Source organism: Populus euphratica, unplaced genomic scaffold (assembly GCF_000495115.2).
Source record: "Populus euphratica unplaced genomic scaffold, PopEup_1.0 scaffold189.1, whole genome shotgun sequence".
Taxonomy (NCBI): Eukaryota; Viridiplantae; Streptophyta; class Magnoliopsida; order Malpighiales; family Salicaceae; genus Populus; species Populus euphratica.
Genome location: NW_011500030.1, coordinates 449,927 through 474,583, shown reverse-complemented (window position 1 = coordinate 474,583; position 24,657 = coordinate 449,927). Strand labels below are relative to the sequence as shown.

The window sequence follows — 24,657 nt, the reverse complement described above, 5'->3', positions numbered from 1 at the left end:
TGAACACGCGTGTTTATACGGCCAAAATTATCACAAGTTACAAACGCCTACGTGGTTAAGCCCTCCTCTTCCATCTTTTCTTTCTCCTTTCTTATTCCCTTTAAATACCATATTATATAATGATTTCATTTATTGCTGCATCTTTAAATAATATTCAACTTTCGTATATATAAGCATTATTTTTCTTATAATTATTCATTCGAACAAAAATAAAAATGATATGCAATGATGGTATTTAAGCCATCACAAATATGAGATCCATTCCCAAAAAGGAAAAAGAAAAGCAATTAATGTGAAAATTGCCAAGTGTCTCTTATCAGTGGCCTCGAATATCTAAAGCACAAGTTCATGGATCTCTTTTCCCTTCTTCCTCGAGTTTCAGCAATTATTGCTAGACTTGAGAAAGTGTAGGCTAGGTTAGCTATCATTATGTCCCACCACAAGAAAAATGAAAAATGCATATGATGGTATTTTAAATGTGCATTTCCACGTAAAAAAATTTTCAATTATAAATCCAAAAATTTATATATAAATTTAATTAAATAAATTAAAAATTATTTGTATAATAAAAATAAATTAAAAAAAACTCAATTTCTAACTAGCTAAACTCATCATCAGTATTATAAATTCAATAAAATTTAATATTTTTTTTATAATTTTATATTTAACTATATTATAAAAAAATAAAAATCAATAAATATTAAAATATTTATTTAAAATCATGATAAATTTACAAATATTAAATAAAAAATTATATTGAATAGCTAAAAATTAATAAAATATTAAATAATAAAATTAAAAAAATACAAAAAATTCAAGCGAGAAGTATCAGATTAAACAAAAAAACATAAAGGTCAAGGCATGATGGCTTTGGACAGCCCACGCCTCTAGGTATATTTATTATTTTTTATGAGATGGACAATTTTTTTAAAAAAACAATAGCAAGCGATGTAGATTTTAGCAACAACAACGAAGGTTGCTAAAACATTATTTTTTATGAGATGGACAATTTTTTTTGAAAATAATAGCAAGCAACAACAACGGAGGTTGCTAAAATGTTGAGGATGGTGTTTTACATTTAAAAATTCATTTTCGAGCATTTTTTACAAAAAAACCCTAAAAACCTAAATAACTATTATGCTATCAAATAACCCAAAAACACAATCTAAGAATGTTTTCAAATTGTATGCTATCAAATAACCCAAAAACACAATCCAAGAATGTTTTCAAACTTAAGAATTTGGAGTTTTACATCAATACTTACCAAGAATACCTTGAAATGGACTTAAGCATGTTTAGTACCCTTTTCTTCTTTGATTTTCATCTCCCATTTCTTCCTCCTATATAGTTTCTTCTTCTCTCTCTTTCTTTGGCAGTGTCTTCTTTCTCTAGTTAGACCTACAAGTCCAACTCTCATGTTCATTTACTTGTCTCTCTCTTTTTATAAGCTCAAAGGAGATGCATGCAATGGGTTTTTGGTAAGAAAACTTGAAGACAAGATGAAGGAGTAGAGGTTTTTCTCCTCTATAAGTTGTCAGGCTCTTCAAAGAAAACAGAGGGTGACTTTTTATGTTATTTTTGTTTTTTATCCCTATAATCCTCCATCTTATATGGCCTTTTTCTTTGCCCCTCACATTCCCCTTCACATTCACACACACACACACCACTCCCATGCTCTTTTAAGTCATATTTCATGTTTACAAGTGTTTTCTTTACTAGCAAAATTTCTAAAAACATTTCCTGTGGTTTATAATATTTACTTTCATGTTTTTTTGGGCTATACTTCACTCATACAAACTTATTAAATTCTCTAATTATTAATCACCTTTCTAGAATTTATTTAGTAGGTATTTAAGTTTAATCTTACTTCTTACCAAGGTTTGTATTGACCCTCATGAGGAGAATTTCATCCTCGAAATGGATGTTCGTACCTCCATGTAAAGACAGCATAGGATATTTCTTCTCCATCTTTATTCTCTCTCTCATGTTGCTTCTTTAATTTGTGAATTTCTACATTGTATTCTTATCAAAGACATTTTATTCCTTAATTCCTTCTCTCTCCATTCTAAAATCTTGACTGGTATGTATGGTGGGGCAAGCTTTCCTTTCATTGTTGCAAGCCCCTCTTCTTGCTACTTAAACTGACCAAACTTAGAAAGTGCTTCCTGAAACAAATGTCACATGGATTCCCATCAACGTCTCTAAATTGAAATTCAGAAACTAACTTCCTATGTTGTATTGACTTTTGACTGTTAAATTAGTAGTATAATAGTTTTCCTCCTTATTCTGAAGTTAATGGCCATTGCTATCTTTTTCTTCCCAGCAGCTACTCGCAATGGTGTCCAATTAGCTCGTGTTTTGATGGCAATTTTGTTTTGCTTGCAATGCCCTAACTTTTTTCAATGAAGGACTTCTTTTTTATTGTTTATGAATCCTGAATTAGTATTCTTTCATTTGACGTTTGCGGTATTTTGCATTTCTATGTTTCTGTTTGCTAACATTTTTTACGAATACAGTTTCGTCTCCCCCACCCACCCACCACTCCTTCCCCATGCACCAAAATATTTGCATACCTTTCGCCCTTTTCCTTTTCATTTGTATGCATGCTTCTGAATTCTTCCCCTTTCCTACGTATTGCAGCTATTTATTTGTTTATATTAGCTTGGTTTTTTCTAATGTAATTTGCCATGTTGTTTCCTTCGCTTTGATCAATGTTACTAGGGTCTTTAGGTTCAAAAATCCACTCCGAGAGCTGGTTCAGTGTGGGATCAGCGAAGTTGTCTAGAAAATTAAGACATGTTTTATAAATTTTACTAAAAAATGTCTTCTGATATGGTTCCTATACATGAGTAATATGCTACGTGTTTTTGTTGGTATTAAATTCATGATCTAGCTTTCGGTTTTGATGGGCCTACTGTGTATTGAGCTTTTCTTGCTATGCTGTCATTCGTACAAAGATTCAAAGGTGTAAAGGAGCAATATTGCTCGATTTGCTCACCTAAGCAGCCAGGCCAAATCATTTGCTCAGCTGGGTAGATGATCTTTTACATCGTGAGAAACTAGGGCTCTGTGTCCTATCAGATTCAATGTTTTTGCTTGACAATAGCATCATCGTTTGTTTTTTTCTTAACAAGTCGACACTGACACGATCGATGTGTTGCAGGACCAGTTTGTGTCCTCTGTTGGCGAGGGTGTCCTGTGCATGTTGTGCTTAGTTGCTGCTTAAAAACTAGTGTTGTTTTTGTTGGAGCTGATCCAGCCGTTTTTTTTTAATCCAGAATTTGAGATCTTTTTTCCAAGCCATGCTTAGCCTTTTCGTGTCCAAACCATGCCGGTCCAGTCATGAATCTAAAAAAAAAAAGTTAAGCTGCAGTGTCACTAGAACAAAACTATTTCCATCTTCAACACTTGTACAGGACAATTACCCATGAAAAAGAAATGTTACTCGAGCATTCAGATCTGGTTCTGTTTTTTAAAACAAGGGAACATCATCGGCAACCAATTTGATGCCAAAATCATATCCAGGGCCACAGCATTGCACTGGCAATAAATCTAGTTATCAGCTAGTGTATAATCATTGAAAACGCAGCTCTTAGCTTAGGGAACAGAATTGGTTGAAAATCGGAGTAAAATATAGAAAAGTTGAGATCCAATGTATATAGAAAATATACTTTCATATGCATACTTCTTTATGGCCTATATTGACACGAGCTTAGCATAACTTGGCTGATTGGCTGTGAAATTTCATATCGGGCACCACAATTTCAGGGTTTAGGCCAAATTTATCAGTATTTTGCCCCCAGGGTGCCTTAACTCGGGTGCAGCATCAGCAAGTGCCAAAAGTAGAATCACAGACGAGAAACAATGCTACCAATTGACAAAGGCAAATTTATCAAATTTAATGTATTGACAAAAGCAACTCCATCTATCTAGGTATTGAATGTAGCATCTAGATTGCAAAGACAATCAGCAAGTAGGAACAGTATCATACACAATTAATAAAGGAATTTCTGCAGGCAATTCATGGATCAAATTTGAAATTTCATATTCCATGAGAACTCGTTAAATTGCTCTTTGTTTTTAACAATGTGAAAAGAACAAGAAAATTCCTAGCATCTAAAGATACAATCTATGATGGTAACTGCAAGTAATAATATTAAACCATATCCTGTGCAATTGTAAGGCTCAGAAATTTACACCAGTTGAATTATGGTTGAAGCAGAAACACTACTATGTGATATATTAATTTACGTGAGAAATAAATTCAATCCTGGTCAGTTCCAACACCAAGGCCCAATACCACGTAGAGACTGCATCAGCATCGAAGCCAGAATGGGTATTGTAGTAGTATTATAGAAATTCTGTAGCATACCTCGGACCAGTCTTCAGAGCTGAAATATCCTTGCAGTTCTTTTCAAGACTTCAGTTTATTATCTCCATTTTGTGGGAGGCCTGGGATTTTTTGAAGATCACTACCAGAGGTGGAAACTATAGAAGTAACCATCTGGGTTGGCTTGGCAGTTGGTGGAACAACTTTAACAACCCCGTTGCTAAAGGGCCCTCGTTGACTCCCAGATCCAATTCTGGTGTTTGCTATAACATTGCTGAGTGGGTCTTTTTGATTCCCCAACTCAGTTCTGGCTAATGATGAACACTTTGTTTCTGTTGAAATTTAAATCTTGTCATTATTTCACTAATCAGAATAGCGTAGATCACAACAACTGAGAATTTGAAATCCATGTCACCTTACAATGGAGCAACTAAAGACAGCCCTTGCAAGTTGCAATAAGGAAACTTAAAACAATCACAATTGATTGCGTGGAAAATGAGAATCATGTAACAAGTGGTATATGTAATCACAGTAGCTGATTGTAGTTAATGCACATACACAAGAGTTCACTCCAATGGTTTGATCTTCCTCTTCCAATTATGGAGGTCCTCAGTTCAAATTTCAAAGCCAACGGAGAATGATTGTATGGGGTGGAAGAGGGCTATTTCCCAATGTGTAACCCTAGGACCAATGTGCCTCCTAATGTAGAAATTCTAGTAAATGCAACTTTCTGATTGCAAAGAGATAATTTGTCTAGCATACGCTATTAGAAAACAACTATTTCCAACTTCAATTAGGGCATTATAATGTCAAACTACACAAACAAAAGGAGTTAAAAAGCAATGTTTGTTTCAGGGAAAAAGTTCAATAAAATTGGCATATTGGCAATGCATATTAGGACATACTAGTCTCTTATCATTAAATGTGAGTTTATCATCTCAAAATACCAGACCTGGCAGCTTCCATTTCTAGAACCATTAGTGTAAAAAATTGGAGACAGGAAAGAGAAACTCGCCTTTTATTTCCCCGAATGTGATGAGCCTATTAAGGCAATCTCGAAACTTCGTTAAAACAATTCTTTCTTGCTCTGCATGAGCCTCTGCCATGCCTTGTCCACAAGGCAGCTGTGAAGAAGTGTTGCAGCCATGGCCCATCAACCCATTGGGGGAAGCAGCAGCCATAAGCATCGTATCTTGTTCATCGCACATCAATTCCAAGGTCCCAGGAGACATTGGTCTTCCTTTTGGCATATCAGCACCATCCAAGCTGGAATCATCAGGACCTACTTTATCAGCATGGTTTGCACTAGAACAATCATTAGCAACAATTTTATCAGCATCTGATTCCTTGTGGCTCTGCAACCTTTCTTGAGTAGATGAAGCAAGCAAAGTTTCTCTTTGATCTTCTACTCGCTTTTCCATTGAATTTCTTTGGTCTGGGCATACAAAAATATTAAAGGAGGCCCATTCATTAGATATTATTTGCAGTACTCACATTTTATTTTTATTTTTTTAACATTTAAATAATGAAAAGGAACGCCCTTTTGTCAGATCAGATATAGTTCTATTCAATTCACTCTTTATTTTTCAAGAAAAGGAAAGGCTACAGAGCATAAAAATATTTACAATGGATAAGTAGTTGGGCGTCTTCTTATATCTATTTAGTTGGTGGTGCTTGGTATACCATAAAAAAATTGCAAATAGTAACAAATATGAAGCTGACTTCTTGTCACATGGTGGAGGAAATGTGATAAATCACATAAAGTCCCCGCCCTCTTCCTCTAGCAAACAAACTTGAAAATCTCAGACACAGGTTTATATATCACAAGCTAACCCTCAGAGCATAGTCAGCTCAGGGAGATAAAGCAAACCAAACTGGACATAGAAATGATAGATAATCTAATCAGTTCAGAAAATACACAGTCAAAAGAAACTAAGCTGGCATGGCTGCAAGCATCTCAGAAAGCTCTTGGAGGCCAAGAAGGGATGCAGAATGGGAATGACACTTATTACATGGAATATCAAGAGGAATGCAGACATGGAAGATGATATTTTGTTGCAAGTGGATAACGGAGACTCCTGTATGAAAATGAAGGGGTTCTAGTTTTAAAGAGAGCAAGATCCAGGAAGTTATACCACTGACTTGTTAGAGAAAGCTCGGAATGCTAAAAACATGAGGCATTTCTATATTTCTTTTCTGCACTTATCCTTTAAGAAATAAAGAGCAGACACTTAATGCTTAAATTCTGAAGGGTAGGACTATCTCCATATTCCCCAGTTTAGTGGGACTATCAATCTCATAACAAATTTCCTTTCCTCTTCCCAAACCAAGAAGCAAAAACCATCTTCTAGAACCTAGTAAGCTTCCTCTCTTCCCAGGCCAGCTCAGTTCGACAAATGCAAATCATGAACTCTCAATAGCTTCAAAGAGAAGGAAACATGTACCAAATGCTGAAATTTATATCTTATTGATGTTTTTGGAATGACTAAATTATTTGTATAAAACTTCACATAAGCCTCACAATGATAAAATGCTTTCGCTTGTTCCACAATTCATGTAAGCATTGTTGTCAAAATCATGAGTTTACTCGTAAAATCATATAATTTTACAAGTCAACATGTATCCAATGTGCAAAATTGAACTAAAACTCGAAAACCAATAAAATCATACCTGATTTGTGGAAAATCAGTAAACCCAGTCCAATCTTACAAGTTTAGTAAATTTGTGATATGAATCAAGTCAGGTTTCAATTTGACCTTAAAATGTTTGCTAACCAGTTTTACGAGATTGAACATATCTCTCAAATCGTACATCGAATCAAGTTGAGATTTTACAAGGAAAAACTGGACACATGAAATTATATTGTGGTAAATTTTTAGGTCAAATAGAGTTCAGGAACAAATTATTTCAGAGAGTCGAAGTTACTAGACAAATCTTGTCAAATTTACCAAACTAGAACTTAGTGTACTATTTGGGACATATTGGAGCTATAGATGGAATGTTGCTAAAATTTAAGTTGAGCTGGAAACTAGACATCTCAAGCTTTCCAACCATATATGATAGGCACAGTAATTCATCCAGATGAAAGAGAATGTGTTTGAAACCAAGATTAAAATCTACCAAGAATGTGTGAAAATTGCAGATTTAGGTTACATGAAGGAATTTTAGCATGAAGACTTTATTTTTATTATCTTATTTTATTTATTTATTTAAAGTTGAATAATTATTTTTATTTTGGGTTTGTTCTGGCACATTAGACATTGTCTAGGAATTTATTTTATTATTAAACTTATGTTAGTTAATTAGTAATTTAGGTTCATTAGATTGTAACTCAAAAGAGGTTCATCAAGAATTATTGTGATAGAACAACCAAGTTGTCATCAGGTTCTTATGTACTTTCTACCATTTAATGATTCCCCCATGTATTGGGAAGTTTTGTTCTGAGACACTGTATTTTTCCATGTCATTAATTTCTTGATTTATAGTATCTATCTCTCTTATTTTATTTAAATCATTCATTGATTATAATGTTGATGACTCTCTTCATCAAATTTTAATGTAATTTAATTTTTTGGCTGAAATTTTCAATATATAATTAGTTAAAAAAATTTACTTATGATTTTACGATCCAAGTTTACATTGTATTTTACATGTCATGTTAAAAAAATATTTTTGACAACCTTGCATGTAAGTAATGCACAGTACAGGTACCCATGGATGCTACAATTAGGGAGTTGTAGGATCATCATGAAACCCATTCCTTGTCCTATTAACTTTCTTTCTCGTAATGCATATAAGCAACTGGCATATCCAAACCCACCCATGCAAATGTTCTGCATTCTACACTTAGCAAACGTCAACCAAATTAAGGCATGCACTTGTTAGAACAAGTCAGGAGTTGGAAAACATGATCAAGAGTTCTAATAGATAAACCATGAGAAACAATTTTGAGCTATTCTGATATTTTCATCAAAGATATATGGCCATAGGCAGTCATTCAGGCATGCAAATGAAGAGATGCAATATAGAAGCATAATGAAAAGTTGTGCTTAAACATTCTGAACCAGAAAAAACTTTTTTTAGGACATATATGAGCATCGTTATACCTGAAAACGTCTTCGCAGCTTCTCCGGACAGAACCACCAAAACTGAGCAAAGTTCTTTTAAGTCTTGTGGTTGGATGATGTCTGCCAAGAGAGACCTGCAATCATGACATGAAGGTTAGTTTTGAAGACAAGAAAATTGGCAATGTTTTCATGAAGATAGCCACCATACCTGTATGTGATTTTTGAAGGGCCCAATGTTATAGCATTACCGGCACGAGCAACGGGATTGGAGGGCAATGAAGAAGAGGGTGCAGGAGGCCTGGTATGGCTTCCCTAATGAACACAAAAATCACACAGTAACACTGTCATGTGTTGTGAAATCAGACCCAAATAAGATGATGTGGTAATAAATCAACGGATCTAACAAACAGCAATGTGAATGTATTTTGCAAATGTGAACCATGACTCAAAGATACAGAAGACTGACAGAAGCAAGTTTTATGATTATGTCTTTCTTCTTCTTTCTGATTTGACTCTACAAATACTAGCTTATTTTACGTATCAAATTGTAAACAGCTAAGATCAGGTAGCTTTAAAAAATCATAGTTGCAATAAAACAAAATATCTTTGAAACCAAATTAAACAAATATGCTAAGAGGACATTTACCTGTTGAAAATGTCCAAGCCTGTCAAATGATTGATCCTTGACTGTCTGCCCAAAGAAAAGCTCCTGACCTTTTCTCTTCCTAGATACTGGAGGGGAAGCATAACCAGATGATCCAATAGCCCCTGTTATTGCAGCATTTGCAGCCTGTTGAATATATGCCATGTTGTTGCCATGGTCACCATGAAAGAGAGCCTGTCTCTCTTCGCTTCCTTCAAAATTCTTGCAGTCCATGCATTTACAATTTTCAGAACAAAGAATGTTTGCTTGGAAACATTCACAGTACTTTTTGAGACATCCAGATTTCTTGCAGTGGCATCCCTTATTGTGCTTTACAAACACCAATCCGTCCCCAGTTTCTTCCTGCAATTGTTTCCAACAATTTCATATGATGGTCAACAACACCAGAAAACAGTGTTACCTCATTAAAAAAAAGAACTCAATTGAATTCCAAGCAAAGGTAATTCCTTTAAATTCAACAGTAACAAGCAAGAAGAAATTAATTATTACCTATGTGTCTATCATAATGGTGTTGAGCTAATTTTCTAAATGAATAAATTCCACATATATAAAAAGAAACTCCACGTTACAAAGTTCAGCATATGAGGATTTATTTCAGATAAAATTCATAGGAAAATGATTTGATATCTAATGAATATTTTGATAGAAGAAAATTTTATTAATAATGAAAAAAGAACAGAATAACAAAATAAAGAATAAGTTATCCATCAAAATGGAGAATGGGAAACGAAGAGAGAGAATATAAGATCCCTACAATCTCTTCCAATGTCAAGAGCCCTTCTGTCTCTTCTAATGTCAAAATTTGAAACCCCAATTATTTTTTCACTGTCCAAGACTTGATTATTTGGTATTACACACTGAAAATGTCATTCAAGGCAAAAAGAGAATGATAAAAGGAATATTATTTTGTTATGATTGAAAATCATATCACATCTCAAGTAGTGGTAACACCTTTCATGCACAAGCAAGGGAAAAAGACAACCACCACTCAAAATCTTCACAATAAAAAATACAACCTAACTATAGCTTCAGACAAAAAAAAATTGTCATTTAAATTCCATCAAAAAATGGGAAAGGCTCTGGTTCCAAAAAGAAGAGAGGAAAAACACAGGTAAAGAAATGGCTATACATGACAAAGACTCCATTGTGAAGTAAATGTTGAGAATACCATAACAATTGTTTCTATTTTTTGAACTAGATTAAAACAAAAGGAAACAACATCATGATTTGATATTGGTTAATAAACTTCATAAAAGCATTCAGCTGAAAAGCAGTCTACATAGGCATAACCAACATACCCGACTATCCCGTGTTCCATGTGGGCTGCTTGCAATTTTTGGCCTGAATGCATTTGGATTACGCTCTAAAGTAGCTTCAACAGCTTCCCGCCTAGCAGCCTCATTTTCAACATTGTTATAACAATTAACACAATTGCACCCATCACAGTATGTTCCAGAGGCAAAACACTCACAGTAACTGCTCCAGACATGAAAAAAATTATATATCAGCAAATATCTTGTACCGACCACTGCAGAACAAGAATTGACATAAAATTCCCAGAAAACCAGGAAAGTCAAAGCAAACCCAAAACCCATTATACAGAATGCTAGGATATCGTGCAACTGAAACACAGAAAGAAGGCACCATATGTTTAAAATGATTTAAGCAAGCTTCCTAGGCATTGTTTAAATGTATGAAAATCATTTCAAGCATATGGCTTGAGACGAGCAGTACCAGACCTTCAGTGTTGCACTTAAAACGTGTACTTCCTGGATATAAGAGTGGAAAAGGAATTCAATTGTTTCTTTTTATGTTGAAATAAAACCCTATAACAAATCAACATATGTAACTCCATTTTCAAAATTCTTAAATAGAAAAGCAAACAAGCACTAAATCCTACGACCAAAATGTATTTGAATTAAATTTCATCAGAAACAAAACAGCAAAGCTGACTCTAAAGCATAACTCAATATCATCACACTGATGAAACATTACTACGACGATGTACTTACAGCTTTAAGCACCGTGAGTGTTTACAGTTACACTGTCTTTGCTTCTTTGGAGTACCATCTTTCAATTCAGTGTTCGGTATTGGTATTGATTTTGGTGATTCTGGTTTCCTGAACATGGCGGGGAGCAGTCTTAAACTCTTAGGAAAGAAATAAACGGATGAAAAATTGAAAGAATGTCATAATGGAAACTAATTCTGTGTCTTGATCAATGCAGAGTTTCAAACAATGAAAACAGTTGCGAAGTAACTAATTTCGTGTCTGTCTCTACCAAAACTTCTCTAAACTTCATGTTTGGGGCAATTCTTCACCAAATGCATCTCAGTTTGAAAATAAACACACCAAAACATCTTCATCAATAGGAAAGGGAAAACAACTATCCTAGTGAGGAATCACATTTACAAGACTGTCTCTTTTTTTCATTATTCAAAGGGAAAAAAGAGTTCCTTTCTTTTAAGAAAACTAAGCAAGCAAATTGTCTCCTTGGAAATTTTTTTGAAAACCTACACAAAAATGGAAAATTTTTATGGTTTCTAATTCATTACCAACAATTGAAACAAAAAAAAATGAAAAATCCAAAATTGAATTGATGAGAGAAAGAGCAGTGATAAGAACCCTCCAAAATTAGCAAATATGAAAACTTTGCAAGTCCAAAATCAAAACTTTCAAACAAAAATTTCTATTAAGCCCACAGATTGGTAAAATTCCATAACCAATTATTCCAAGAAAATTGAAAATTTAGTAACCTACACAGCAAAAGCTACACATACCATCTCAGAAAGCAATTTTTTCTTTTCAAAAATTACAAATTGTAACTTACACAGCCCTGACTGGCTGCTGCTGCTGCTGCGTCTGCTGTTGCGGTACCACTTGAATCTCAGCCACCTGTGGCTGCAGTTGCAGTTGGGATTGTGGATGGGGCTGGGGCTGGGGCTGGGGCTGGCTCTGCGCAGCCGCCGGGGAAACCAGGAGAGGCGGCTTTTGCAGTGGCGACGGCTGCGATTGAGGATGGTCAGGAAGTACACCCTGTGTAAAATCGAGCTGTCTGGCTAGCTTCTTGGTCTGAAAATATGCATTCTCCGATTGCTGCTGCTGCTTTTTTGGAGGGAATTCGCTTCCCTCACTTTCCCCCATCTTAATTCAATTTTTTCCCCAAATCACCCCTTCTCAGATTCTTTAACAAAAAAAAAAATAATGAATCCAGAGAATTTCCCTCTCAATAATTACACAAAATTCGACAAATCCTCAAACCTTCAGATCCAAAAACATGAAAATAAATAATCCAGAAAACACAATTACTTGACGAATGTGAAATTAATCAGCTCAAAATAAATCCCAACAGGAAATTTAAACTAAAACTGGACAAAAAAGAGAATTCCTGACAACTTTGATCCAAAACCGAAGAGAGGGGGGGCTAGAGAGAGAACGAAAAGGCGCGGTTTTGAGTGTAATTATTATTAAAAAAAGTAACTGTAGTTTAGCAAAGGAGTGTTTTTGTTTTGTGCTCTGCTTCTGTTTTTGGTCTTGGTTTTGGTTTTATTATTGGTGTTGTTGTTGTTGTTGTTGTTGTTGTTCTTCTTCTTCTTCTTCTCTCGTTTCGAGTGTCTCTCCTCCCTCTCTGTCAGGTGATTTTGAAATTCAATTTTCTTCTTTATTCAATGGTTGGATTTCCGTTTTGTTTCTAATCTGACGGTTTTTCTTGAATTCGATGATCTGACGGTCATATTTCATAGATAGAGAATCAGGTATCGTTGTTTCGCCGTTTGATTAAGTATCCTCTAAAATTTCAACATTAATGGTGTGACTCCATTTGTCTACTGGGATAGTGTACACTGTGGTGCAGGGTGCGAAGAATTTACAAGTCCCGACCCACGGATTCATGCCACGTAGGGACATGGTTAGTTGGCAACGTGTTATTGGATGGTTGGGTTATGAGTTAAAAGAGGAGGGAATTTTTTTTAGTGGGTTCTTCACTTCTCCTCCCTCTCCGTGAAAAGTGAAAATAGAATATAAAATTGGCGCTAAACTGTTGACTTGGAGTTAGAGTTGGAGATAAGGTAAAGTTGTAAGATTTGGTGACAGATTTCCCAAGTAAATCTCAGCACTCCAAGGTAACTTATGGATGGACAAGATCTATTCTAGACGCAGAGGAATATCAGCACGTGATTGTAACTAAAACGAGAAAAATATATATATGGGAAGAAATTGTCTGACACTAAATATTGCGCAGCTAAAATAGGCAAGTTCTTCAATGTTCTTCTCTTTTGAATAGGGCAAGTTCTTCAATGTTCTTCTCTTTTGAAGTTGAATTGTTATTGTTTTTTAAATAATTTTTTTATTAAAATATATATTAATAATATTTTTTATTTTTTAAAAATTATTTTTTATAATAGCACATTAAAATTACTTAAAAATATTAAATATATATTAATTTAAAATAAATAAAAAATTTAAAATTTTTACAAATATTTTTAAAATATAAAATAAACAGACGCTTCATAAATCAAATTATTTTCTATGATAAAATCGGCTTTGGAAATACCCACCCTACATTGAGTTTCATTTCTTTTTCTTAGTCTAATTCTTTATTGGTAATATAATTATTAAACTTGACTTGATATAAGATTCAAACTGCCAATAATAAAAATTTAACAAGAATCCAAGCTATAATTAAATTGTATATTAATCCGCAGAAATGATTACGTCAAATCAAATTTAACTTTTTGATAACCTTTTTTTTCACATGGAAGGGGCTAAGAAACACCCTGTTGAATCCGAGTCGACACACGATGTCCTGTGTTCAAGAAGTGTGCATAAATCAACCATTTGAAAACAAAACAAAAGGAGCCTGTCTCTTGTGTTTCACTAAAATACATGAATCCACGGGTCTTATCAACATTTGAAAAAGAAAGACCGAGTTGGAAAATTCTCCTGCAAAGGAGATGCTCGTGACATCCAGATTAAAATATAAAATGATTGCCAACAAGATTCCTGCAACCATCCTTACATTCTCAAGTAGTCGAAGCCGTGAACCATGGAACACGGTTGCATGCTGAATTGTAACGGGTCGTTTTTCATACGAGCAGCCAAAGTTCAGTTTTAGAGCCGAAAGTGATACAGACACAGCAATGCTGGTTCCAAGTTCTTATTATTATTATTATTATTATTATTTTCTTTCTTTTTGGAAGGAAGAAAAGGAAAGAAAAACTTGAAGACCGGCGTTAATGCACCATTAATAAAAGAACCTTTAATAAACGAAAATCAAACAACATCGATAGTAGTCAGAAAACCTATTTAAGTTTTGAGCTGTGCAATAACATCCATCCTCACCCAGCAAAGAACACAGAACTACCATGATACCAAGATGAACAATGCAAGCTCCATAGCCTCACTTCTTTCAATACACATCTCTCATTCTGCCTCGCCCAACACGATGCCAATCATCTTGCCGCCCCTGCTCCATGTACATGTCCTGAACTCTTTTGGCGGTGCTAACTGGCGATCTGCTCCTGTCTCTCTCTTCACAACCCCATCTGCCACGTTGAGGAAGTGAAGGCGGAGGTAGAGGTGGAGAGGGTGGTTGTCTCTCAAACCCTTTCCTTTCATGGAAAAAGGTATCCCTTCCATGGTCATTATGTCCCCAACCCCAATCCATTGGCATTGGCCTGTCAAAATTGTTCCTCCCCCTGTATTCATCATCTGCATAATCAGATCGATCTCTCCTCATGTCATGGTCAGAGAACCGGCCCCCTTGCCTGGGAGGCGGACCCCCAGACCCATAATCTCTGGGTCTGTCTCTGGCCCAATCTCGAGGAGGAGACCTATAGCCATTCATAGTCCTGCCTGGAGAGAGATCCAATGAAGGACCGGGAAAGTGTCTTGGAGGAGCATGCAGATGTAGGGGGGCAGGATAACCCCGCCGAGGACTCCCTCCAGATCTATAGCGAGGCCTCTTGCAATTGTTACAGAAATCTCTCCTTGCAAAGTTCAGGTTGCCACATCTGAAAGGGAAAAATGACATGAGATTTGAAGATGCTCCATCTTCACGGTATCATAAGAAACATGCTAAAACAAAATCAACCGTTAAAAGCTAAAACCCTTTCCTTCTATCATTTGCATACAATTAGGAAGTGATATTAAGACAGGGAGGAGATAACCAACTTCAAGTCTTATTCAACTCAAATTTAATGACCCCAAAGTGCCAGAATCAGGTACCAAGAAAAGAGAAAAAAGGGTGTGGAGGAATGGAGAGCGAAACCATACAATAAAAAACTATGAAATATGAACTTACAAAGGATCTGTGCAGATCCAGTCGCCTTCCCTAGGGCGTACATTTGGATTATTCCTACCCATGCCCTCCCCTCTATGACGTCCTGGACCAAGTCCAGGCCCATCAAAACCTCTTCCTCGAGCACAAGGGGGTGAAGAATCTTGAAATCTACCATGATACTTCCTGTTGCTAAAATCACGACCTCGAGATGGCCCCCCTGAATTATCAAAATCAGAATTGTATCTGTGATCTGCATCCCTATGACGTACAGGAGAACCAGAACCTGCACGAAGCCTATATCCTGGAAAAAAGCCAGCGAAATCTAAAGATGAGCAACCCCTAAAACAAGGGAGAAATTTTGTTAGTGCAACGTAGAAATGCTAGCTGTAGATTTGACCCAAAAACTGTGAAATAACCGATCCAACAAAACAGCAATGACATGAATCATCAGTCAGGGCATTTCCCCATAAAAAGTGCGTATAAAGGAGATACCAAACGCGGAAGAGTAAGGCATTCACATGATAATGGCCTATTGCTCTCTCTCCAAATGATAGCCCCCATGACAATGAATACAACTGGAGCAGCACATAGTATAACCAAAACCAGTTACTTGAAGTCACCAAAATCTACATACATGACCAACAAGTCCATTTTTTCCTACTTTAACAGGTCATGTCCTCCCATTTCATCACCCAGAGCATCCTTAAAGATATGTTTCTAACCTAAGTACTGAGTTAACAACACCAAATCAATTTATCAGGATCAGCCTTAACTTCACAATAGCAATGGGAATGAAGCTTGGTTGATATGTGAAGCCCAACACAGACCACCATAACCCAAGCACAAGTATGTCCCGATAACTTCAGTCAAAAACAAGCTTCAAGGGCAGCAAAACCAACAAGCATTCCACCAGTAGAAGACAGCAAGGTTCGCAGTAGCTTAATAATTCACAAATTAAGTGGCAACCAATTTAATCCGATTATCTTCACAACCAACTGTGAATTATTAGATTACTTCACAAACACCTGTGAATTATTAGAAATAATGTAACATTATATATTCCACGCAACCACAGTACCCAATAGTTCAAAGCAACATGGTGGACAGAAGCCATAACGATCTTCCTGAACACAAAAGGTACTTTGTCATGTCCAATATGCACTGTCTATACTCACCCCAAACAGCCAGTGAAACTAAATTGGAAATCAGAACCCGATGGAGACCACCCAAGATTTTAAAGAGGTATGCAGCAACTTCCCAGACTAAACCCATTAAACAACAACAAATAACAAAGACCTAAACAGCACAGCAGAGACTAGAAAAATGGGATGATAGTGGAATTCCACAATTCTTATGGACTTAAGACTTGATATAACAACAATGAAAAGTAGAATTCCTTAGTAGGTACTAAGAACCACTCAACTTAACCCGATTCAACCATCCAAATGCTGAAGAGTACATTACACTAATGAAAAGCCCAATCAAGCCACTGGTTCTCACAACAATAATTCCAACTCAAATACAAATACCTTCTGGAATTTACCAGTTACCAGCAATTTAACACCAACTTAAAAAATGCAAACAAACAGAACCTGCGCCAAATACCCATCAGCTAGCTGCAAAAATGCCAGGTGTCAAAACAAAGCCCACAAATGTGACCACACCCCAAACATGCCACCTACCCTTGATAGAAAATTCCTTGTAAAATGCAATATTTGTTTTCCCCATACAATATCAAACCATAACACGTAGTTCCCTAACATCCCTGTTCATACACAAAAATGGCTTTCCAGCAAAATGACACAGCATTCAAAGAGTTCCCATACCACTCAAAATAATGATAGTTGCATTTCCCATGAATATACTAGCCATAATACAGAAACCAAATCCCCAGGGATCATGATCCAAGAGTGCACTCACACCAACATGCCTTCCTTGAGACCCAAGTTATTGTAGGCAAGCTGTAACACACAATAGCAAAATTTACTTGCAATTCGACACTCATATGGTAGTAGATCCACAAGCTCAACATGAAATGCAACACACAACATCAAGAAACCTATCTTGAGTAATGTTAAACCATACCCAAAGCTATTATCCACGGTAAGTTTCCCATACTTCAATTATTTGGCAGCTTAACATCAAACTGTCAAATGATTTCCATCATCAGTTTTTATCAAGGCAACTAATGAAGCAATACATGATTACAAAACCATTATTTGGGAAAATATATATGTATGTATGCATGTATGTATGTATGTAATAAAATAAAATTAAGAACAAAACAAGGAGAGAATGAAAGAGAAATGAAAAGCACCACGGGATAACTAAGATGTATCCAAAAAGTTGCTCACTTACACTATCATGTTCTCATTCTTTGAGATAAAAGCTAGGTTCCATAGAAAAAGCCTTCCAGTGAATTAACATTAGTCCCACCATCAATCATAGAAGACTTCACACATAATTAAAGTTGTTTTCCATAAATTAAAAATATAAAAAGTGCAGATTACAACCTTAAATAACAAAGCAACTTCATTAATGTCATGAATTTTATTATTTTTCTGAAAGTTCCTCCTCAAATCACTCTTGAGTCCCAATTCTTCAAACGTAATTCATAAAATAATAAAGTAACAAAAGAAAACTTAGCTTTCGATACACTAGGTCAAGAACTTCAATAAATCTACAAATAAAAATATCAGCGGAAGAATTAATCAACTGTATCATTATATTATGACTCAAATAACTCTACTACTTCGAGCTAGATTTCATGATTAAAAAAAAATTCGCATATGCGCATCTTAATTAAAATATGAAGAGATACAAAAAAAATTTAAACAAACTAAAATTAAAAAGAAAGAGACGAACCAGGATCATCAGAGTATCGTTCCGGGCGAGAATAGGATGGGGGTTCACGGAGGAACTCTCCAGGCTCGTAATCGCTACCACTTGTGAGGCCTCCACCTCCGGCGCCATCACCGCCGTCTCTGACGAATGGACGTACAACGAGGCTGCTAAGGAGAGGCTGGTGATGCGGTGTCGTTTGGTCCTTGTCTCTGGACCCCATCGTTTTGTCGCTCTATCTCTAAACTCTTTCTGTTTGAAGTAGTGACTGATTAGGCAAGCGCGTCCACAAATATGTGCGTCGGGTAATTTGTTTGTTTTGTTTTTGTTTTGGGTTGGTCTTTCAAAGGCGCGTGATTTTTGTAATTTAACGAATTACAAGGCCTTTGGTTGGTTTTGTCGCTGTGTCAGCCTCTTATCGAGCATTGTTTACGTGTTTTCGAGTAATTTAACGAATTTTTTAAAGTATTTTTATTTAAAAATATATTAAAATAATATTTTTTTTTAATATACAAATACAGCCAAAGGCTAAGAATGTATTTAAAATGCTTTGTTTTTGCTTTTGAATGTTTTTTTAAAATAATTTTGGTTTTAAAAGATATTAAATTGATATTTTTTAATATTTTTTATGATTTTAATATTGTAATATAAAAAATAAAAAATTATTGATATATTTTAAAAAAAATTATTGTAAAAACCATTAAGAATCACAATCCTAAACAATTATTAAATTCAGACAGTTTAACTTTAAAACTTTTTTATCTAACTTTTTATTTAGTTTAAGTTTAAAATTAAAAAATACAAAAATTATGATTTAATTAACTTAATTATTTCAAAAACAAATTTAGATAATTATTAAAAAAATACAGAGAAGAAATTAAAAGGGAAAAAAAATCTTGATTGTTTACCCAGCCTATTTAGAATTAAATATGTGAGATTTTTTTAATATAATTCAGTTAATTTAATTAATTTAAAAACAAAAATTTAAAATAAAAATCTAGAGTAAAATTAAAAAGAAATAATGAAAAAAAAACCTTTCTAACTTTTTATCTGCATAAGTTTAAAATTAAATATAATAGGCTTGTCTCTATGTGACATACTTGAGAAGCGATGAATCATCGAAATGCCACCTTTTAAGTGAAATTACTATTTTGCCCTGTCAGATTTCGAAGTTACGATTAAGCCCCTGATTGTGCACCTGCACTGTCTACACGGCGTGTGTGTCGTGCACCGCTACTGTCGGTTTCTCGACATCGATTCTAACAAGGTGTCGGCGCATCGAACGACCACTACCGAGCTCTCAATCTCGTCCGTTAATGGTCGTGTATATCACAACCAACCAGGGAGGGAGATCAGCGGAGATGAAGTTCGTTCTTGCTTTTATCTGCTACTAATGACGGTGTTGACGACGGGGACTACTCAAGTTTTGGTCGGAGTGAAGGCACATCTTTCGATGGTGGTATCGAGGCGTATGGTGGTCGGACATAGGAGAAACGGTAGCTTATTTCACCGTCAAACAAGAAGAGAGAAAGAGACATGGATTAGCGGATCTATGGGCGCATGTGGTTTGACAATTCAATCGTGCTTGATTTGATCAAACGAACCAGATCTAAATTGAACCTACGATTGTGATCTATTTGGGTTTTGATTGGGTGTGGGCGAGCTTAGATTGGTTTTCTAAATCAACAGCTAGGATGTAAAATTATTTGAATAATGAAGAAAAATACCAATTTATTATTATATATGAATAATAAAAAAACTAGAGTTTGAATAATGAATAATATTTCAATCTGATAAGTATTATTTAAAAATTATTCGTACCCTTAAAATAAGAAAATATCAATCCAGTATTCTTTAGTACAAGTCGCTAGCGACATGGGTTATGAAATGTCCTTGCCTCAAGAAAAAATTTCCTAGCATTCATAAATTTGTGATATTATAGATTTATTATTATATATTAATAATTTATGAAATATATTAAATCTTTAAAATTAGTAAGGAAAATAACCCTCGGTGCTTCAATACATATAACTTAAATGGTAGGAAAGGACTCATTCGACCTGTAGGTTTTGGAATTCAAGTTTCATCATTAATTTCTTTAAAAAAGTGATATATTTACGTTAAATTAATCTCATTCGTAAAAATATTATAAGTTTTAGTTTTGATATAAAAGCGTGGTTTGTTACCTTTGAAATGTATGTAGGTGTGAGATTAATCTCATTTATGTTGGGATAAAAGTTTTTTATATTTGTACTTTCAATTTTTAAAATTAATTTATAATTATTTTAAATTAGAGTTGATGAGATAATTCAAATTGATATGTTAACAGAACTAGCCCGAGGCTATTTATGCTAGTTTATAACATGTTAAAAAAAATACAACTTTACTCAGTATAATTATGGCTTTTACAGTGGAAAAACTATGATATAAATTATGACGGACCAGATTAAATGGAAACACACAATAAAGAAACTAGCTATCTAACTTTATTATGTTATTTTTTTTTTATTTAGAAAAACATCACGTATTTATGTTATTTTGATGTATTATTTTACATAAAAAATAAATATAAAAATAAAATAATGTATACTAGCATCTAATTAAATAAATCAATAATTATCTATGTAAAATAACAAAAACAAATAGTTAACAATAACCAAAAGATAAAGTGAAAAAATTAAGAAATAAATATAAATCAAGATATTTAATCATACATAATAAGACATTTACCTGATAGTATTTATAAAATTTATTTATTTAAAATAATAAAAGATAAACTTACACAAAAAAATTGTAACATGAAAGATAAACACAAATAAAACTAATTGAATAAACCCACACCCTATTAACAAATATTACGTAAGACAAAACATATCAAAAATATTATTTAAAAAATAATATATTTTTATTTTAAAAAATAAATTTTACTTGTATAAAAAAATAGATGAATTAGAATAATATCTTGAAAAAACAAACTTAAAAAAAAATTTAAAAATTATATTTAAAAAACACATGTAAAGTTCATGACCAAGGTCATAAGATTAGGATAAATCCATAGAAAAGAAATTGAATATAATTACAAAATCAATATTATAAAAAAACTAATACAGAACAGTGAGATTACACAAAGTCGAATCTTCAACAAATCAAATGTTAAAAGATGAAACTAGAAAAAAATAAAAGAAAAAATAATTAGAAGGTAAACAAAAAATTTTAATTGGATTGTTAAATTGAATCAAAAAATAACTTTAACAAAAGAAAAAGCAAAACAGTAAGGGTTAAATTAAAAAAAATAAGACAACAAAAAATATAATTAAATGACGACATTGAAGTAAAAAAAAAAAAACTTTAACAAAAGGTCAAGAAAATAAATTAAATATCAAAATAATAAGGACTAAAATGAAAAACAAATATGATAAATTATGATTAAAGGAATAAATTGAAAAAAATAACTTATATAAAAGGAGTAAAAATGAAATAAAAAATCTAAAGAACAAAGGCTGAAATTAAAAAATAAAAAACAAAGAGAACAATTATGCATTTTTTCTGGCAGGAGAAAGAAAAGAAAAAATAATCACCAACAAAAATCCAACAATCATACATTATTACACACCATACAATATAGAATAGGACACTATGACATATACAAAGAGATGTTAAAGGGTCAAGATTGGTTACTAGGTGGTGTCAAAAGATTACCTTAAAAGGCGCGGACATTATCAACTCGCGAGCGCATTATTAGCATATTCTAATAATTTTTTTTATTAAAAATTAAAAAATCCACATGAAAATACTAAAGTACCCCTCATAACCCTGGTAATTGCTACATAAACCCACATGAAAGTACAAAAAACCCCTAAATATGAACCTTATTTTTTGCCTCTTCTAAGGTCAAATATGTGTTTAATCATACACGAAGAATGGAAAAAAAAACCCTCTTGTTCAACAACCTAATATTTTTTTATCTTAGGGGTAAGGAAGTATTTTTATTATTCAAAAGTTTATAAAAAATAAAAAATATTTGGTTAACAACTAAAACTTGTACACTTTAAAGGTAAAAAAATATTTTTATTAAGCAAAAAAAACAAAAAAAACTTTGATATCCTCAAAAAATCTTTTAATGATCAACAAACTTAGAAAAAATCAAAATACCCCTACAACAAAGACCATCATTTTTTCTAGCATATTAATAAAAAATTATACTTTTTTCCATGTATAAATCATCTTATATACATTAAATGAGAAATAAAAGAATCCATATGTTGTATCATATAAGAAATCATTTAAAATCTTTAAATAATTTTTATGTAGTTTTCCAAACATTTATTATACAATGTAGTTAAAAAAGCTAATTTATAATTTACTAGTATACTGGTTCATGCTCTGAAACAAGTCAATATTATTTTTTTAATGTAAAAAAAAATAAGAATCCAGAGAATGTTTTAAAAGTCTTAGGTCTTGCAATTATGCCACACCCAAACATCTTGGGTTTGGCATAAAACATGGTTGTCAAATTCAAGACACTTGAGCCTAATAAGTGTTAGACCCAAGACTCTTGGGTCTAAAATGATTGTCACATTCAAGTGTTTTGAATCTGGTGTGTTTACCAAACCCTCTTAAATGATCTGGCTCTAGCGTTGTTACTAAACCTAAGCGCCATGGGTCTCACAAAAACTCTAGAAGCAAGCTATTTTTTAATTTTTTTAAAATTAAAAGCATTATTGTACTGTACATGAAAATTGAAAAAAAAAAACCTGAAATACCCTTTTTCGACAGCCTATCCTTTTTTGATCTTGGGGGGCAAAGCAGTATTTTTATTATTATGAATATTATGAAAAACCAAGAAAACCCTTGGTTAACAATTCTAATTTTTGTTGACTTTAGTGGTAAAAGATTACTTTAACTATGTTAGAAATTGAAAAAAGCACGTACACTAAATAATCTTTTAATGACTACTAAGTTATATGAAAAGACCCAAATATTTCTAAATTGAAGGCTTAAATTTAACTCACTAAAAGGTAAAAGAGTAAGGTATGGCAACCATGCTAGATTCAAGCGACTTGAGTCTAATAATCAAATCAAACCCAAGCAAATAATAAACAAAAAGAAGAACAATTATGCACTTTAGTTGTTAAAAAAGAGAAAAGAAAGAAAAAATAAAAACAATCAATTACCAGTAGCAATCCAATTATGACATCTCTACAATGATGCACCATGTGGGAAAAGGCACGATTGCTTATCTAGTTAGATGACGAATGATCAAATTTATCCGCAGGAAAGCATAGTTTTTAGACCCGTCTCAGGCCAAGGTCCAAATTTCGGGTTTTGATCAAGTCTCCTAGGTTAATTTTTTAAAAAAATTAAAATGATGTTATTTTAGTAAAAAAAAAAAAAAGTCAATGGGTTGCAATTGGGTTTTGCCAAGTCAACCCATCAGATCAGCAAGGTTGCACCAGGTTTTTTCTTCCCTTATTTTTTTCAACTCAGCCCAGCTCCAACCTCGAATCGGCCAGGTACCGGATCGAGTACCTGGGCCAGGTTGGGTTTTAAAGCTATGCTGGAAAATATCTCACATACTTCCTTAATGGCATGAGCGTTGCTTAATGGTTAGGGCGTGTGGAACATGCACCAATAATTTTTTTATTAAAAAATAAAAAATATAACATGAAAATGCTAAAATGCCCCCCATTTATAGTCCTTTTAATTACACAACGTATCTATGTGATTTCTTTGTCTTAATCCACAGTAATCTATATCTATAATAAATTCCTCATGCCATTTAACTTTTTGTATAATATAAGAATATAATTGAATAGCCTAAACAACTATAGGCATTAAAATAGACTTTGGTAGTGTTAGACATTGTGGCAGCAATTGTTTTTCAAAAAGTTTTTGTTTAGAAATGTATTAAAATAATTTTTATTTTATTTTTTTAAATTTATTTTTTTACATCAAAACAATAAAAAAACACAAAAAAATATTTTGAAGAAAAACACAACTTATTTTTATTTTTCAAAAACAAAATGTCACCACAAAAACAAACACACCCTTTAAAAGGGCATACCCTTCTTTTGTCCTAGAGTCCCAGCTACGGTCTCTAATCAAAGTGGTGATAATATTTTTTTAAGAAAACTTTAAAAGTTATATCAAATATATTTTATATTAATTTTTGATATAGTTATTAAATTCAATCTCGACAGGTTAACTTGGGACCTGAGCAACCCATGACCCGATTAGGGTCTGAAGAAGGCCAAACTTGGACATGCAATGGCTCGGAAAGACTGGAGCAATTTGTCGGGTTAACTTACAACCTGAGTAACCTAGCACAATCTGCTAAAATCTATTTTTTTTTAGAAATCAAAAAATTAATCTATAAATAACTAGCCTATCATATATTTTAAGAGGTGAAAGATATTTGTTTGTGCGGGTGTTCTCATACAATTTCTCTTTTAGCAAGCAAAAATCTAGCCTCATGT

The 24,657-nt window shown here is 33.5% G+C and overlaps 2 protein-coding genes across 7 annotated transcripts; both read right to left on the bottom strand.

Moving 5' to 3' along the window:
• Positions 1–4,024: 4,024 nt before the first annotated feature.
• Positions 4,025–12,708, bottom strand: LOC105142448 (protein tesmin/TSO1-like CXC 5). Its single transcript, XM_011050086.1, has 8 exons — positions 11,891–12,708; positions 11,074–11,181; positions 10,360–10,537; positions 9,044–9,403; positions 8,606–8,709; positions 8,437–8,531; positions 5,346–5,765; positions 4,025–4,662 (listed from the first exon to the last, which is right to left on the bottom strand). Exons 1-8 carry the CDS (start codon positions 12,202–12,204, stop codon positions 4,415–4,417), a joined length of 1,827 nt encoding a protein of 608 aa, XP_011048388.1. The 5' UTR covers positions 12,205–12,708; the 3' UTR covers positions 4,025–4,414.
• A 1,412-nt stretch (positions 12,709–14,120) lies between these two features.
• On the bottom strand, positions 14,121–18,507 carry LOC105142447 (uncharacterized). Of its 6 annotated transcripts, none has more exons than XM_011050084.1 (5): positions 18,206–18,294; positions 17,426–17,486; positions 15,833–17,301; positions 15,362–15,641; positions 14,288–15,071 (listed from the first exon to the last, which is right to left on the bottom strand). In XM_011050084.1, the coding sequence occupies exons 3-5, from the start codon at positions 15,852–15,854 to the stop codon at positions 14,468–14,470; spliced, it is 906 nt and encodes a 301-aa protein (XP_011048386.1). In that variant the 5' UTR covers positions 15,855–17,301; positions 17,426–17,486; positions 18,206–18,294; the 3' UTR covers positions 14,288–14,467. The 6 variants fall into 6 exon arrangements, with proteins under 6 accessions (XP_011048383.1, XP_011048384.1, XP_011048386.1 ...); XM_011050085.1 differs by lacking the exon at positions 17,426–17,486 and having other exon boundaries at positions 15,833–16,335; positions 16,366–17,301; XM_011050081.1 differs by lacking the exons at positions 15,833–17,301; positions 17,426–17,486 and having other exon boundaries at positions 14,121–14,341; positions 14,432–15,071; positions 18,206–18,507.
• Between the last annotated feature and the right edge of the window lie 6,150 nt (positions 18,508–24,657).

Bases quoted from the DNA above. Each gene is read 5' to 3' on its own strand.
- LOC105142447 (XM_011050081.1), bottom strand. From the start codon at position 18,404: ATGGGGTCCAGAGACAAGGACCAAACGACACCGCATCACCAGCCTCTC. The intron at 15,642-18,205 runs GTTCGTCTCTTT...GCTTTTTTCCAG, and splicing joins ACGATACTCTGATGATCCTG to GATATAGGCTTCGTGCAGGT. The intron at 15,072-15,361 runs GTAAGTTCATAT...TTTCCCTTTCAG, and splicing joins TGGATCTGCACAGATCCTTT to ATGTGGCAACCTGAACTTTG.
- LOC105142448 (XM_011050086.1), bottom strand. From the start codon at position 12,204: ATGGGGGAAAGTGAGGGAAGCGAATTCCCTCCAAAAAAGCAGCAGCAG. The intron at 5,766-8,436 runs GTATAACGATGC...TTGTATGCCCAG, and splicing joins AGCTGCGAAGACGTTTTCAG to ACCAAAGAAATTCAATGGAA. The intron at 4,663-5,345 runs GCGAGTTTCTCT...AAATTTCAACAG, and splicing joins CACATTCGGGGAAATAAAAG to AAACAAAGTGTTCATCATTA.